This window comes from Myotis yumanensis, unplaced genomic scaffold (assembly GCF_028538775.1).
Source record: "Myotis yumanensis isolate MYYU_CA2020_CCGP unplaced genomic scaffold, mMyoYum1.0.hap1 SCAF_4, whole genome shotgun sequence".
Lineage (NCBI taxonomy): Eukaryota > Metazoa > Chordata > Mammalia > Chiroptera > Vespertilionidae > Myotis > Myotis yumanensis.
In genome coordinates this window covers 95,631,354-95,646,421 of record NW_027223755.1, presented here as the reverse complement: position 1 = coordinate 95,646,421, position 15,068 = coordinate 95,631,354, and the positions used below count along the sequence as shown (strand labels likewise).

Sequence of the window (15,068 nt, the reverse complement as noted above, 5' to 3'; positions counted from 1 at the left end):
CTTTAACTACGAACAATCACCCTTAAGCTACATAATCTTTACTCCCTGGAATGGAGATAAGAAATGCCCTAACCTTTGGAATAGAAATTGACAGGATTGAAATCAACTGGTAAAAATACAGATGTAACAAGACAACACAAGACAGAACCTAGAGACAGGACTTGGCTGGAGATCCTAGACAGAACCTAGACACAGAACCTAGAGACAGAACCTAGGGAGAGAACCTAGGGAGAGAACCTAGGGAGAGAACCTAGCAAAAGATCCTGGACAGAACCTGGCTACAGAACTTGGCTGGAGAACCTAGACAGAACATGGCAAGAGAACCTGACTAGAACCTGGTGACTGAACCTGGCTGGAGAACCTGGACAGAACCTGGCTGGAGAACCTAGCAAGAGAACATGGACACAGCACCTGGCTGGAGATTCTGACCAGAACTTGGCTAGAGATCCTGGCTAGGCTGCTGATCAACTGAACGCTGTCTCCATGTCATTCCTTCTTCGCCGACTCCGTCCTCACCTTTGGGGACCCCTGGACCTGCTGGGGTTGGACCCCAGCAGAAGATAATTTAACTTTTTACAAAATACATGTTTTTATTGATTTGAGAGAGAGAGAAAGAGAGAGAAAGGAAGGAAGAGGGATAGAGAAATAGAAACAGCATTGGCTGCCTCCTGCATGCTCCCTACCTGGATGGAGATTGAGCCCACATATACCCTGACCAGGAAGTGAACCAGTGATCTCTTGATTCATGGGTCGACGCTCAACCACTGAGCCACACCGGCTAGCTTTAAGTTGGTAAGCTACAGTCAAAGCTGTCCACAGATAAATTTTGGAAAATCTCTTTAAAGATCTTTCCCATTCTCACTGCTACCTCTGTAGCACTGGGTACATACGATTCGCCCATCTATCAGTAAAACAAAGAAGTGGTCTGAATAAATATCATCTCTGAGAAGCAAGGATGTTGCCCATTCAAGCAGGACGCAAGATTATTACTTCAAAAACTATTCGTGTAACCCGCATTCTTCAAAGTGTGCATGTAGGCTTCTAATATAGGGAATTGTGATAGTGTGTCTTTATATTAACGGCCTATACACATACTTCCAACAAACATGTACAGTTTATGCAATACTTTCCTTTCTTCCTGTTTGCTCTAAATATAACTGTTGAAATGAAACTTTACCTTTGTTGAATTTTAATAATAAATTAGGGCTTGTATTCTATATGTCTATTTTATTTTACTTGTTGAGTAATTTGTTTGCACTGAATTTCTATTAAATACAATTTAGAAATTGTCCACAATGGACTGGCAGTTAAAGGAAAGAACCTGGTTCTGTACCACACGTAACTGGAGAAGCCACATCTAAATAACGGGTTTGCCCAAGAACTATTTATCCATAAGTTTCCAATGCTTTTACTCATTTTAGTGTTACTTTTCCAGGACACACTGGAACACTTTCTATCATTCAATGTCACACTACTACTACCAGAACGCCTTCAAGCCAAGGAGCCAACCACACCAGCGCTGGCCATAACATACTAGCATTCTTCATTGAGGGACAGGTTCATTTGCACTGTTCACCAACGTGTATAATTACTGAACAGATAAAATGCAATTAATCACTTGAGGAATAAGATTTTAAATTTTATTTTAAACTTAAAATCACCGCCATATGGCTGGTGACTACCACACTGTAGAGTATAATAAACCCTTAAGAGTCTTCTCACGTATGTATCTCCCCATGCCCCCATATGAAAGCAAGTAGCTTTCTGGACAAAGATTGATCTAAAGTAGGCAAACAACGTCAGTTTGTTCCCACCAGTACCAGTAGCAGGAGACCTGGAGTGCTTCAGAGAAATGAGGACTTCTTCGGGCTAGGGTAGACACACACACTACACCAACCAGGAGAAGCAGCCATGGGCCACCACTGCTCCCAGGCTTGACAGGGAGGGAGAGCCCAAAGGCTGGCGCTTACAAAGAGCCACAGCAACCCTCACTCCTCCAGCTACTTCTGAGGGCATTCTGCACGTCAGGCACTCCAGCCCCTTTCTGTTCACCCTCCAAGTCCTCACAAGCTCAAGACATAAGACAAAAAGGCCGAGATTCTTGGGGAGAATTCCAACAAGTATCTATGATGGTTGTAAAACAATGATCTGGGCTATGGGATGTTTCTAACGACTTCACAGTTTATTTGATTGAATAATTTCTCATCCAAGCTTATATAACTGTAAGAAGCAAGCACTTCAAAATTACCTACCCTACATTTTAAAAGGAGCTGAACTATGTAAACATGTTAAGGAGTGTTAACATGTGCTTGTTGTGTTTTTTTAATTGATTTTTTTAAGGCAGAGAGAAAAAGAGAGGGAAATAGGGAAGGAGGGAGGCAGAGAGAGAGAGAGAGAGAGGGGGAGAGAGGGAGGAAGGGAGGAAGGGAGGGAGAGAGAAAGAAACATCAACTTGCTGTTCCACTCATCCATGCACTCACTCACTGGTTGATTCCTTATGTGCCCAGACTGAGTACCAATCCTACAACCCTGGCGGTCAAGACTATGCTTCAACCAACTGCACTACCGGGCCAGGATACCATGTGCTTCCAGCAAATGCAGGAAACATCTGAGATCTTGCTTCCTAGCACTGTCATCAGTTTGGTTCAAATAAACTCTTATAAAAATTAAAAAAAATAAAATAAAACAGCAATTGCACAGGGTCAACTAAGAGCCTTGAAATAATTCATTCTCTGAAATCATATTGATGAAATGTATTTGCAACTCTAGGTAAATGGCCCATATGCCTTTTTACAAGGGGCTTTTTTATAAGGGGCCAGAGTAGCAGGGTCTGCTCAGCTGCCACATTAGAGCAATGCCACATGGTTTCCTCCTCTCAACTTTCTGAAAGTTCCAGGAGTAGAGTGGCAAGAGGGACACCCAAGAGAAGTGAAATTACCACCTAGACTCCTGTGGCTACACCCTGGGTGTGAGCTCGCTCTGCAATGCAGGCCATCCTAACAAACGCATACAACCGTTTCCAAACCAGAGGCCAGTTGAACAACTTATTGCGATACCTAGACCTTCCCCTGGTCGATATTCTGGAGGCTGGTACATAACACAGGACACTGCCTTCCCAGTATTGGGATGTCAAAAAACTAATTTAGTCACTGGCATGAAATCAAAACCGAGGGAGGACCTGGGTTTCGAATATTCTATGCCAGGCAGGAAAATCCGGTAGAACGGTTGTGGTCACACAGGAGGTCTCCTTCTCCACAGCTTTTAGATTCTCAGTGACCCAAAAAGAAAAAGTACCTACCACTTAGAGACTCAGACAATATTCACTCATATTTCAAACATTTAGTAAGATAAAGCTCCTATCAATCAGTAACTTGGGCTCCTTGAAAGGATATGTGGGCATCTCTATGAATATTAATAGCTGTGACCTCACAACAGTGGTCCCCACACCTCAATGGTTTACCAAGAGCTGAACTGGCTACAAAATGGCATTTGCATAGCCTAGTGAGGGCCCAGCCAGTACCAGGCAGTGAGCCATCCATCATTATAACCCCAGTGTGGTCTTCTACTCCCAGGTCTTGTCCACCCAACAACACAGACAGTGACGCTGTTTCTCAGGGTGTGTTCTCCCAGAGGCCCCTCTTTCTTGCTAGTCCCACATTCAATGTGTCATCAAGTTCTGGAAGCATTTGGCTCTTGCCCAGGTTGGTATATTTCCCTGCTTGGGAAACATTCTAATTACCTCCATTTCCAACTTCCAAACTTAAATCACCAACCCTCAGAAGTAAGCCTGCTTCTCTTCAAGAAAATTTCAACACATCTGACTTCTCATTAGCCAAGGCATGTGTTAACCCACTAGAAAAATGGCATAACTAACTTTCTGGCTTACACATGACACTTAAAATCCTGCTTCCTCCAACTTTCCGAAGTTCAAATTATTTCAGAACAATAAGTTTATGAAGCAGGTGACATCTAACACTGAACTCTGTCACAATACATGTCAAGAAATACCTTGTTACAATTCTTGGTCTCCAAATTAAAATTGCATTGCTTTGGAAACTGAGAAGAACCAGGCTACCTACTGCTCATCCAAAAACCAGAAACAGCAATAAAAACAAATTTGAAAATATTCCAAAGAAACCTTCAGTAATTTATGAAGACCTATCAATGTCTTTATCGGGAAAACAAGCTTTCCAAAAGGATAAAAAATGTCATTTGAAGCAAGTTCCGTTAAAAGCGATAAAACTGAATTTGCAGCTATCAAAGCAATATTGGTTTATGGCTTCGGCACTCTTTCACAGGCCACCTTGCCAGCCAGTCAGGCACCTTTAGCCCTAGAATTGCTGTTTTCTGAAGAAGTAGCTTCCACAGTACATTTACAAAACAGGAACATAAGACGGTCACCTTCAGCACAAATAATCCAACAGTGAGGAAGATGGGTACACAAGTGGCAACCTCACAGGTAGCACATGGGGCAAAAGGTTGGCAACAAAAGTGGCTGAGGTGACCAGAAAGGTTTAGGAAAAAGGTGGCATCTGAAAGGGTTTTGAACCTCCTTCCTGGGGTATCTGCCCTATGCGTTCCAGAAAGAGAAGCTGTCACATCACCATCTACGCTACTGTGGGGTCCAGAACCTGGAGCTGTATTCCATCCACACAAATGTGTGCCTGCTGGGAGCCTGAAGCACAGAGCAGGCTGAGGCCATCCTGAGGACTCCGGTGGCCTAGACTGGGCTGTGTGACTTAGCCTCTACACAGGGAAGGCAGCACACCTGAGTCCTTTTAAAAGCAGGACAATGAAAACAAATAAATACTAGTAAATAAATAAAATGAAAGCAGGACAGTGGCAGGGCCGGGCAGTCCTGTGGGCAGTCCGTTTTCATAGCTGTGTGGGAATCAGGAAGGGTGGAAGCCGAGACCAGTAAGAAGGCTATTGCAAAGTCCCGGCATGAGGCAACAGGGACCTTGCTTTAGGGTGGCAGGTGGAAAACAAAAAGAGCCTGGTAACAGGATACGGGTATCCAGAGAGAGTTCAAGGCCAACTCCCAAAGTCTGGAGGCTTGGTCACCTGGCTTCCCTGCTACAACCTGATGGTCAAACTCCCATTAGATAGATGATCTAACGCTAGTGCAAGAACAAGAATGCCCTTATCAACGAAGGCTATGGAGCTGATCAAACTGCAGTACCAGTGTCACAATAAACATCCACTCATCATCTCTATTACCCATTTAATTTTTTAAAATATATTTTTATTGATTTCAGAGAGGACGGGAGAGAGAGAAACATCAATGATGACAGAGAATTATTGATCAGCAGCCTCCTGAACGCCCCATACTGGGGATCGAGCCCGAAACCCGGGCATGTGCCCTGACTAGCAATCAAACTGTGACCTCCTGGTTCATAGGTCAATGCTCAACCACTGAGCCATGTCAGCTGGGCTACCCATTTAATCTTTCTTAAAATATTTATACCATTGGCCTTAAATACCTATTTAGGTGCATCAAGTCCCAAATTTCATAAAGTATTGCTTAGATTGAAGCTGGTTATGTTTTCTTCCTGATCCACATCAGGATGTAATTACCGTAGGACATTTTTGCATGCCTCCAAAAACCAACTCATGCCACCTGGATTTGGCAAACTTTATCCTTCCTCAGGTGCAGAGGTTCAACCAGCACAGCATTACCACTGACTGTATATCACCTGTGCTCCCAACTCTGTGCCTGGCACTTTACCGTGCTTTGTGTTTCCTAACTCACAATCTTGCAAGACAGAATTGACCTCCTTTTCAAGGATGAAGAAACTGAGGCACCAAGAGCTTAACCAGGGGTCCTCAAACTTTTTAAACAAGGGGCCAGTTCACTGTCCCTCAGACCGTTGGAGGGCCGGACTATAGTTTAAAAAAAAAACTATGAACAAATTCCTATGCACACTGCACATATCTTATTTTGAAGTAAAAAAAACAAAACGGGCCGAAACCGGTTTGGCTCAGTGGCTAGAGCGTCGGCCTGCGGACTGAAGGGTCCCAGGTTTGATTCCGGTCAAGGGCATGTACCTGGGTTGCGGGCACATCCCCAGCAGGAGATGTGCAGGAGGCAGTTGGTCGATGTTTCTCTCTCATCGATGTTTCTAACTCTCTATCTCTCTCCCTTCCTTTCTGTAAAAAATCAATAAAATATATTTAAAAACAAAAAACGAAACGGGAACAAATACAGTATTTGTATTTGCATGTGGCCCACAGGCTGTAGTTTGAGAATCCCTGGCTTAAGCAATGTATATGAGGCCACAGAACAGTTAAATGGCAAAGTCTACATTCAAACTCAGGCTCGGCCCTAAACCTGTCCTCTCAAGTCACCCCACAGCCCCACGAGGAGTTTTCACTGGCCTCTTCCCACAACACCGATTCAAAAAACAAATAAATGGAGGAGAAAAAGTATATACTTTCTTCCCATATTTGCTGTATCAATTTTTTATTTGTTTTCAGACAACCAAATCAAAATCAGCACCATGAAAGAATAAGGCTGATGCCTGCGACAGTAACTTCCACTATGTTCAAAAATGGACAGGCTTACATCAGATTATGTTTCTAGGTTAGGCCTAATTTCATTTCTTCTATATTTCTTTTGAGTTCTCCGAATTGATGTTCACTTTGTAGCTTTGCGTAGTTTTTGACCATACCAAGCTAATGTGAGGAGAAAGTCAATATTCTTATTATTTGATTTGTCTTGTTACAATGCTATTTGAAAAGGAAACCTTTTAGATATAATAAAATGCATTAATTGGGCTTATCTAGGTGCATGTGTTCAACAGAACTCACTTTCTACTCCCAAGCCTGCTTGAGCAGAAAAGTAACTTGAAACTCTACCTATCCACACAAGTTTGAAAGAAAAAACCCACTGCTGTTGTGGCGCCCATCCCCCGCAAACTAAAAACATGGAGGGCAGTGGTCAATTCTTTTCAGAAACTGCAGATGACTGACTCGCTGATTTCGCTTGAAGCTTGGTGTCCCTGATAGCAGTGGTCTGAGTGCTCCACGAAAGTCAAACCAAACTGTCCCCTCAGAGATTACACTCTGAAACAGACACTGCTCACAAGGGCAGAAGAAACACCAGGGAACAAACATCAGGATATTTACATTTGTGCTGGTCAGTCTATGCAGCAGAAGCAAGGCCTTGGGAAAACTTCCTGTTGACAGGGCATAACACAGACCAGATTAACACCTCCCCAAAGTACTCACAGGGCAGAAGCCTGTGCAAGTCATTCTTTTAGCCTCTCGGCCGGCATTGCCTCTGAGTTAGAGAATAAACTGCCAAGAACATTCAATCCTGGCCAGACCTAACAACACACCACCACCACCTCCACAGTTCTATATGCCCCCAACTTGAAAACGTGAGATTGGTTGCTTCAGGCCTTAAGGAAGCCTGTGGTCCCAACCCCAATGAAATTCCATGTTCCCCACCTTTCCCCACTCTGCCTTCACCCTTCATAACTTTCCTAACTGCTCCAAACAAGGCTTTTTTACCATAACTAATCCAGGGCACTGTCATTCTCCAGCAGCTATGCAAGGACTGTGCAGAGTTCAGTCAGGAGCAAATTCAACCCCAATACAGTGGAGCAGGAGGACAGACAGCAAACTAACACTGACCTCTTTATAGGAAAAAAAACAACCCACCAATCTAGTCTCCCCATCTAATTTGAGACCACCCTGCCCAGGAGGGGCAGGCAGGATGCTCACTGACAAAGCTTCAAGCTGATCAGAACCCTGAGATTCCAGCTGTTAATTCTATTGGAATTAAGGCAAAGACGCTAAACAGGTGCAAGTCACTACCACAGCCTGACATATGGAGCCAACCAGACTTGATAGGAACTAAATCCCACCCTGCTGGCTTTTTAATAGGAGTCTTTCACTCTTCCCGATCCTAAACTATAACATAAACGTAGCACCACACTTGAAGAAGGGAAAGGCTAAGAAAAGCAGAAATAGACTGCTTAATACACAGGCAGCTTTTTAAACCACACACCTGTGGGTGTGCAAAGGGTGTCAATCACAAGCCTGACAAAGAAAAGGTACCTTCTGGATGATGAATCTGGGACAGAGGCCCACTCAAGAGAAACAAGTTTCTTACAGTTCCCCCAAAGAGCACAGTTCTGTACCAGAAATAGACTTCAGTGATGTCCATGTTTATTCATTGTCACCAGCATTCAGTAACACTCGAACATAGGTAAGGCAACGTAGATGGAAAATCTATACACTAGCTCTGATTTGGTCCTGACGGGGTAATATCCGAAACACAAAATGAAAAGCACCCTTTTTGCTAGGTAGCATCAAAGGAATAGACAAAATTCTCCCAGCGATGTATTCCTTCACTAGCCGCTTTAATCACACTTGCCGAAAGCTCTGCAAAGTGACTGCTTGCTGGGGCCAAGTGAAATAAGCCAGTCCTTGCGGGGACTCCACTCCGCGCGCCCCCATTCCCGCTATGGTAAGTCCCACTGGGAAGTGCTTTCTGCAGGCACCTCCACCACCTGGCCTTTTGCAGTCTGGCAGGCCAGTTTTTCAGTCAACACCCAGTATATTGGCAGTAAGTTATTCACAGGGGAATACCAGTCATGGAAAGGACTTCCACCAACCAGTGCACAGCACCCCACACGTGCAGCCCATGCATATGATCAATGCTTCTTTTCCCAGCTTCCTGAGGGCCTCCATTCATTTATGCAACTCAAAATCTCTTGCTAAAAGCAAAGGAGAACAAAACACTCAATGCCCGGTTCCTGCCAAGCTGACTCCGCCAGGTGTATGGGAAACTGTCTTTTGATGAAGACAACTCTGCCTTTACCCCTTTAAGTACCTGGCACCACGAGAAATCAAAGATGCCTTCCAATGACCAGCTCTGCTCGACCAGGTAAAATCCAAGAAAGCGCTTTCCCTCCCAGTGCCTTTACAAACCTAACCAAGAAGCCCTCGCATCGCCAGGTGCCGTACCTTGGAAAACTGCTGCCACATGGGCAGGAAATTAAATTACCTTCCGAGTCAGGTTGAATGGGATGGAGGTAGCCAAATGCGGCGGGGCATCCGCGGAGTTTCAAACACACACCTGGCCGGATGCGGACTGCACGGCACACAGTCGGGGGGCCACGCTCCCCTCCCCCCCCCCCCCCCCCCGAAAAGCAGGTAACTTAGAAACCAAGAGCACCTGGCTCCCAGCTCGGAGCCAGCCCACAGGCTGACAACATCTGCGCTCCTGGCAGGTGTTTCAAAATGAAGCCCGACGCTGGCAAGTGCTGATCCACGGCGATCGGGGAGACGGTCGCCAAGCCCGTGGGCTCTCCGGGGGAGCGCGCGGGAGGAGCAGGTGCCGGCCAGCCCCGCGTCCACGGAGAGGGGTTCCCGGGTTGCCGGCGAGAACCGGGCTAGCCCAGCGGGCCCCGGAGCCGCCCGACAGGGGGGCCGGTCCCGGGAGCCCCGCTCGCTCCCCTCCCCGGGCGGCGGGAGGCCGCCCAGCAGCGAGAGAACGCCCGCGTCCCCGCGCGGCACGGGCGCCCTCATTTACAAATCCGAGGGAGCGCTTTGTGCCCGGAGGCCGCCGGCCGGGCCCGGACAATGAGCGGCCGCATGACGGTGCAGCCGGGCCGGCCGGGCCGCCGCGGGCCTGCTTTAAAGATGGCGAGCCCCCCGCGTGGCTCCCGCGGCTCCCCCCGGCCACAATGGAAGGCGCCCGGCCCCCGCCGCCGCCCGCGGGCCTCACCTTCCATCTCCATGTCCTCGGGCTCGCTCAGCTGCTGCTCGCCCGCTTTCTGCTGCTGCTGCTGCTGCTGGTGGTTCATGTCGGCCGCGGCCTGGGCCTCGCCTGCGGCCGGTGGCCCAGGCTGCGGGCCCGGCGGGCGGGGGGCGGCGAGCCCGGGCGGCGGCGGCGGCGGCGGGGCGGCCTCCTCCTCCTCCTCCCGCGCGTCGTCGTCGGCGGCCCGGGGGAGGCCGGCGGCGGGCGGCGGCGGCGGCGGCGGCGGCAGGGAGACGCGCACGTACTTGCTCGCGATTCGCCCAATCTCGGCGCCGAGGCGGGCGGACGGCCGGCGGGCCGGGCCGGGCGGCCTCGTCGCTCGCAGGGGCCGCCGCCGCCGCCGCTGCTGCGGCCGCCGCGGGGCCCGCCTCCCGCCGCCGGGGCCGGGGCTGCGGGGCTGCGGGCCGGCCGGGGGCGGAGGGCGGCCGGGCGGGGGCCGCGGACTCAGCCCCGCCTCGGGCCGGGCGCGGCGGGCCGGAGGCCTGGCCTGCGCGGCGGGCCTGCGGGGCCTGGGCCCGGCGGGAGCGGCGGCGGCGGCGGCGGCGCGGGCGGGCGACGGGCCGGCCGCGCTCGAGGCGCTGCGGCCTCGGCCTCCTCGGCGGCGGCGGGGCTGCGGAGCGGACGCGGCGCCCGGCGGCTCGGCTCGGCTCGGCTGGTTCTCAAAATGGCGGCGGCCTGAAATGTCACATCCGCATGGGGGCCCGAGAGCGAGCGAGCGAGCAGCGAGCGAGGAAAGCCAGCGGGCGGGCGGGCGACGCCGGGCCGGAGGGCGGAGCAGGAGGCGGAGCGGGGAGGCGGGGCCCGCCCGTAGCCACCGCCTCCCGGCCGCAGCGCCGCGCCCCCTGGCAGCCCGGCCCCCGGCCTCTCCCCAGTCCCCGCCTTCGGTCCCGGCCCCTAAGCCCCGAGGTCGGCTGGGGCCCTGGGCGCACTGATGCGCACAGCCTAGCGCCCCCCGCCCCCTCGGTGGGTGCCTCCCCGGGATCTGTCCCGTCCCGGGATGCGGTCACCCGGAGAGACGGGCGGTAGCTGCTGTGTCCGTGCGCCGCCGGCCCAGACCCGGCCGGACCCGGGCGCGGGGTCCACGCTGCGAGCGGCTGCGCTTGGTGTTTAGCGCCCTTAGCCGACCCGCGATCCACTCACCCGAGACCTCACGTGAGAACTCATTTTCTCACTCTGGTCCGACCCAGAAAACGGAGTCCCTCAAACCAGCCCGAAGAGCTCTCCATGGGCGGGAGTTTGTTCCCGCCTGTCAGCCCCGTCCGGCTAGATGCCCGCAGAACGTCCTCATTCCTGGAGGTACTCGCCCTGCCGCCTCCTCCGGTGGAGACCGGCGACTAGGCTTCAACTCTTCCATGGTAACCACGGCAGCTAAGGGAGTGCAGGGAGGGAAATGCGCCCCTACACACCTGCACATCTGAGCGCCGTCTCCCACTGTGAGGATGTCGTTTTACACTGAACATGGCCAGGAAATGGCCCTGGCCGACACCTCTCCGCCGACACACACACCAAGATTGTGAATTCCATCCCCCGTCAGGGCACATACAAGGTTCAACCAGTGAATGCACAAAAAAGTGGGACAACAAAAGGATATGAAGGATAAAAAGGATACCTTGCATGGTGGATAATCACACATTGCATACCCATACTAGGAAATACTATCCCATATAATAAAAGCGTAATATGTTAATTAGACCAGACATCCTTCCCAGGACCTTCCGGACCAAGCCAGGGCTGCGAGGGCCAAGGCCAAGGTGGGCGGGGGGGCCAAGCCCCTTGCACGATTTTTGTGCATTGGGCCTCTAGTTTGGCAATAAAAAATGAGGCTTTGCCTGGTCGTGTGGTTCAGTGGCTGAGGGTGGACCTATGAACTAGGAGATCATGGTTTGGTTCAATTCCTGGTCAGTCTTGATCCCCCGTAGGGGGTGTGCGGGAAGCAGCTGATCAGTGATTCTCTCATCATTGATGTTTCTATCTTTCTCCCTCTCCCTTGCCCTCTGAAATCAATAAAAATATATTTTTTAAAAATGAGGTTCTGACAGAGGCTACAAGTGGATGAGCCTTGAAAACACTGTGCTGAGTGAAAGAAGCCAGAAGCAAAATACCACGTAGTATATGATTCCAATTACACAAAATGTCCAGAATCAATTTATATAGAGATAGAAGGTAGATTGGGGGCTGGGGAGTTAGCATAGGATTTCTTTTGGGGGCTAATGAAAATTTCCTGAAATTTGATTCTGGTGATGGTTGCACAGCTCTGTGAATATACCAAAAACTATTGAACACTTTAAATGGGTGAATTTTACAGTACATGAATCATATGGCAATAAAACTAATTTTTAAAAAGGGTATCTTGCAAAGAAAAAGAATGAGTGAGAAAGAACAGAGTCTAGACAAGAGATGGGGGTGGATTGGACTAGGATGGTGGAGATGGAAAATCGAGGACAGGTTTAGGTAAGTTGGCCGATAGAATTTGCTGGATTTGCACCTAGACTTGGAGTTGGGTGGGAGGGAAGGAGAAGGATCAAGCATCGCTCTCCAATTTTTTGGCTTGGGCATAGAGTTCATTTCTAGGCCACAACAGTCACTAGAAAAGCAAAACTGGCGCCTCTCAATTATTCCAGAGGGCTGCACTAGGCTGTTTTCTCCTTCCCCTTGTAGAATTAGGTCTGCATTAGCCATAAGGCCCATTTACACTCAGAAGGGGGCGGGGGGGTGTTGAAGAATTCCACAGAAGATGTGAATTGGCTAAGCGATGCCCGCTTCCTGGGAGGCTTAACGCCAAGATGCTACAAGGGACCTGGAGAGTTCCAAAGAGGGAGAGGACTGAGGACACCGTTTCTGATCATTGCCAGTTTTTAATAATTGTACACCCCCTTCCCTGGTTCAGAATCCAGGGATGAGGGAAAACGAAAAACCGGGAAGACAGGAACTGCTGGAGCAGCTGACTTGTCATTAAGTCGGGTCAGTCAAGTGTAGGGAGGGGCTACCCTATCATTACTCTCACAGCAAAACATATTTTGCTCCTCCCAGGGCCCGTGCTATGACTTGGCATAAACAGAGGGCTGGTTTTTCTTCTTGAGAACCAAAATATTTACCTGGAAGTTATGTTGCTCAGGGCCTGAAACAATTCCATGGAAGTATCAGAGAAGAAATGGGCAGGTGTTTTCCCACCACCACCACCACGTCATTTAAATTCTTAGATAATCCATACCTGGATAGATGACCTAAAACCCCAACCACAAGTTTAGAGAAGGATTTGGGTTTGAGATCAGGCATTTGCCAAGGCCATGCAGCTGGAAGCAGTTTGGGAGGACAAAGGGCTTCAGGATTCAGAACCAGATGATCCAGGTGGGAGTTCTGCAAACGTGTACTTGGGAGTTGATTTAACCTCTTATCAGACTTAACTTTCCTATCAGGGGAACGGGGAGGAAAGTTTCTACCTAAAGGGACTATTGTGGAAAGCATATGAAATGCTGAAACTTTATGGAAATACTTCACAATCCAGAGGTGGTGAAATGGTTATTGCAAGAGCAAGGGCAGAATGAGATGAGACCTCAGCCCCCAGTTTCTGACCCACCACCCTTTCACTCAAAATTGCTCATAGGTGGCCCAGCTGGCGTGGCTCAGTGGTTGAGCATTGACCTATGAACCAGGAGGTCACGGTTCGATTCTTGGTCAGGGCATATGCCTGGGTTGTGGGGCATGCGGGAGGCAGCCCATCAATGATTCTCTCTCATTGATGTTTCTATCTCTCTCCCCGTCTCCCTTCCTGAAATCAATAATATATATTATTTTTTAAAAACTGTCTATAGGCGGAGTACCTATGTGCCAGGGACTAATGTTAGATGAATGGCAATAATAGGCATCGGGTGACTAAACAAAGTCATTTACCAACATCCTTCCCAGCTGTGAGATGGCAAAATGCTAATGCAAGTATTTTGCTACAATGACTGCTCATGGTTGGCCAGGTGTGGGTACAGATGCTGGGTCTTGTGTTTTTTTTTTCTCAAAACTCACAAAAGATGCTTTGGTGGCGTGACTGGATTGACTCAAATTTTAAAAACAAAGATGCAGTAATGAGAGGTGTTGAGAACATGAGCAGCCAAGGGTGTCTTCTTTTCCTTTTTTTTTTTTGTTTTCAGGAAAATTTGTCAAACTATTACCCACTTTCCTTGGTCAGGCCTTTTTATTTTAACTTACTGATCTCAAAGAGAAAGGAAAGGAAAGAGAGAGAGAGATCAATTTGTTATTCCACTTCTTTATTCATTTATCAGTTGATTTTTGTGTGCCTGGACCCTAGGTTGAATCCACAACCTTATCATACTGTGATGACACTGTAACCAACTGAGCTACCTGGCCAGGCTTAATCAGACTATTTTAAAAGGGTAAGAATATGCCGAAACCAGTTTGGCTCAGTGGATAGAGCGTCGGCCTGCGCACTGAAAGGTCCCAGGTTCGATTCCGGTCAAGGGCATGTACCTGGGTTTCGGGCACATCCCCAGTAGGAGATGTGCAGGAGGCAGCTGATCGATGTTTCTCTCTCATTGATGTTTCTAACTCTCTATCTCTCTCCCTTCCTCTCTGTGGAAAATCAATAAAATATATATATTTTTTAAAAAGGGTAAGAATATGGAACAGTGGGATCTTTTCAACTGTGTGATTTTAGAAACACACATACACACACACCAATTGAATTGCTCAGTTAAACAGAGCTGGTAGTGAGCCAGGGACTTTTCTTTTTTTTTAAGGATAAATCTTTTTTTTAATGTATTTTATTGATTTTTTACAGAGAGGAAGGGAGAGGGATAGAGAGTTAGAAACATCGATGAGAGAGAAACATCGATCAGCCGCCCCCTGCACACCTACTACTGGGGATGTGCCCACAACCAAGGTACATGCCCTTGACCAGAATCGAACCTGGGACCTTTCAGTCCGCAGGCGGACGCTCTATCCACTGAGCCAAACTGGTTAGGGTGAGCCAGGGGCTTTTTAAAGCACTTTGCATATTAACTCATTTAATTCTCACCAACAACCCTATGAGGCAGGTGCTATTATCTCCATTTTATGGATGAAGTCACTGAGGCACAGTCTCCAGGCGAAATAACTAGCTCAACATCACACAAGCTTGTAAAAAAAAAAAAAAAAGAGGGCCAGATTTGAACCCATGCAGTCTGGGTCCATATATTGCAATAGAATATTAGTGAGACTTTATACCCACTGTAAACCCCAAATGTGAAATGCCCCTCCGCCATTAAAAGCATGAATCAGGAATCCCATCATTTCACAACTGTCTTAC

General features: G+C 48.8%; 1 protein-coding gene across 1 annotated transcript in view; it reads right to left on the bottom strand.

Moving 5' to 3' along the window:
* The window catches only part of USP7 (ubiquitin specific peptidase 7), a 70,224-nt gene extending 60,318 nt beyond the window's left edge, over nucleotides 1-9,906 (bottom strand). Inside the window, exon 1 of the mRNA XM_070413001.1 lies at nucleotides 9,740-9,906. Within this exon, the coding sequence (XP_070269102.1) occupies nucleotides 9,740-9,818 (79 nt within the window). The 5' untranslated portion in view covers nucleotides 9,819-9,906. The remainder of the gene's footprint in view (nucleotides 1-9,739) is intronic.
* Between the last annotated feature and the right edge of the window lie 5,162 nt (nucleotides 9,907-15,068).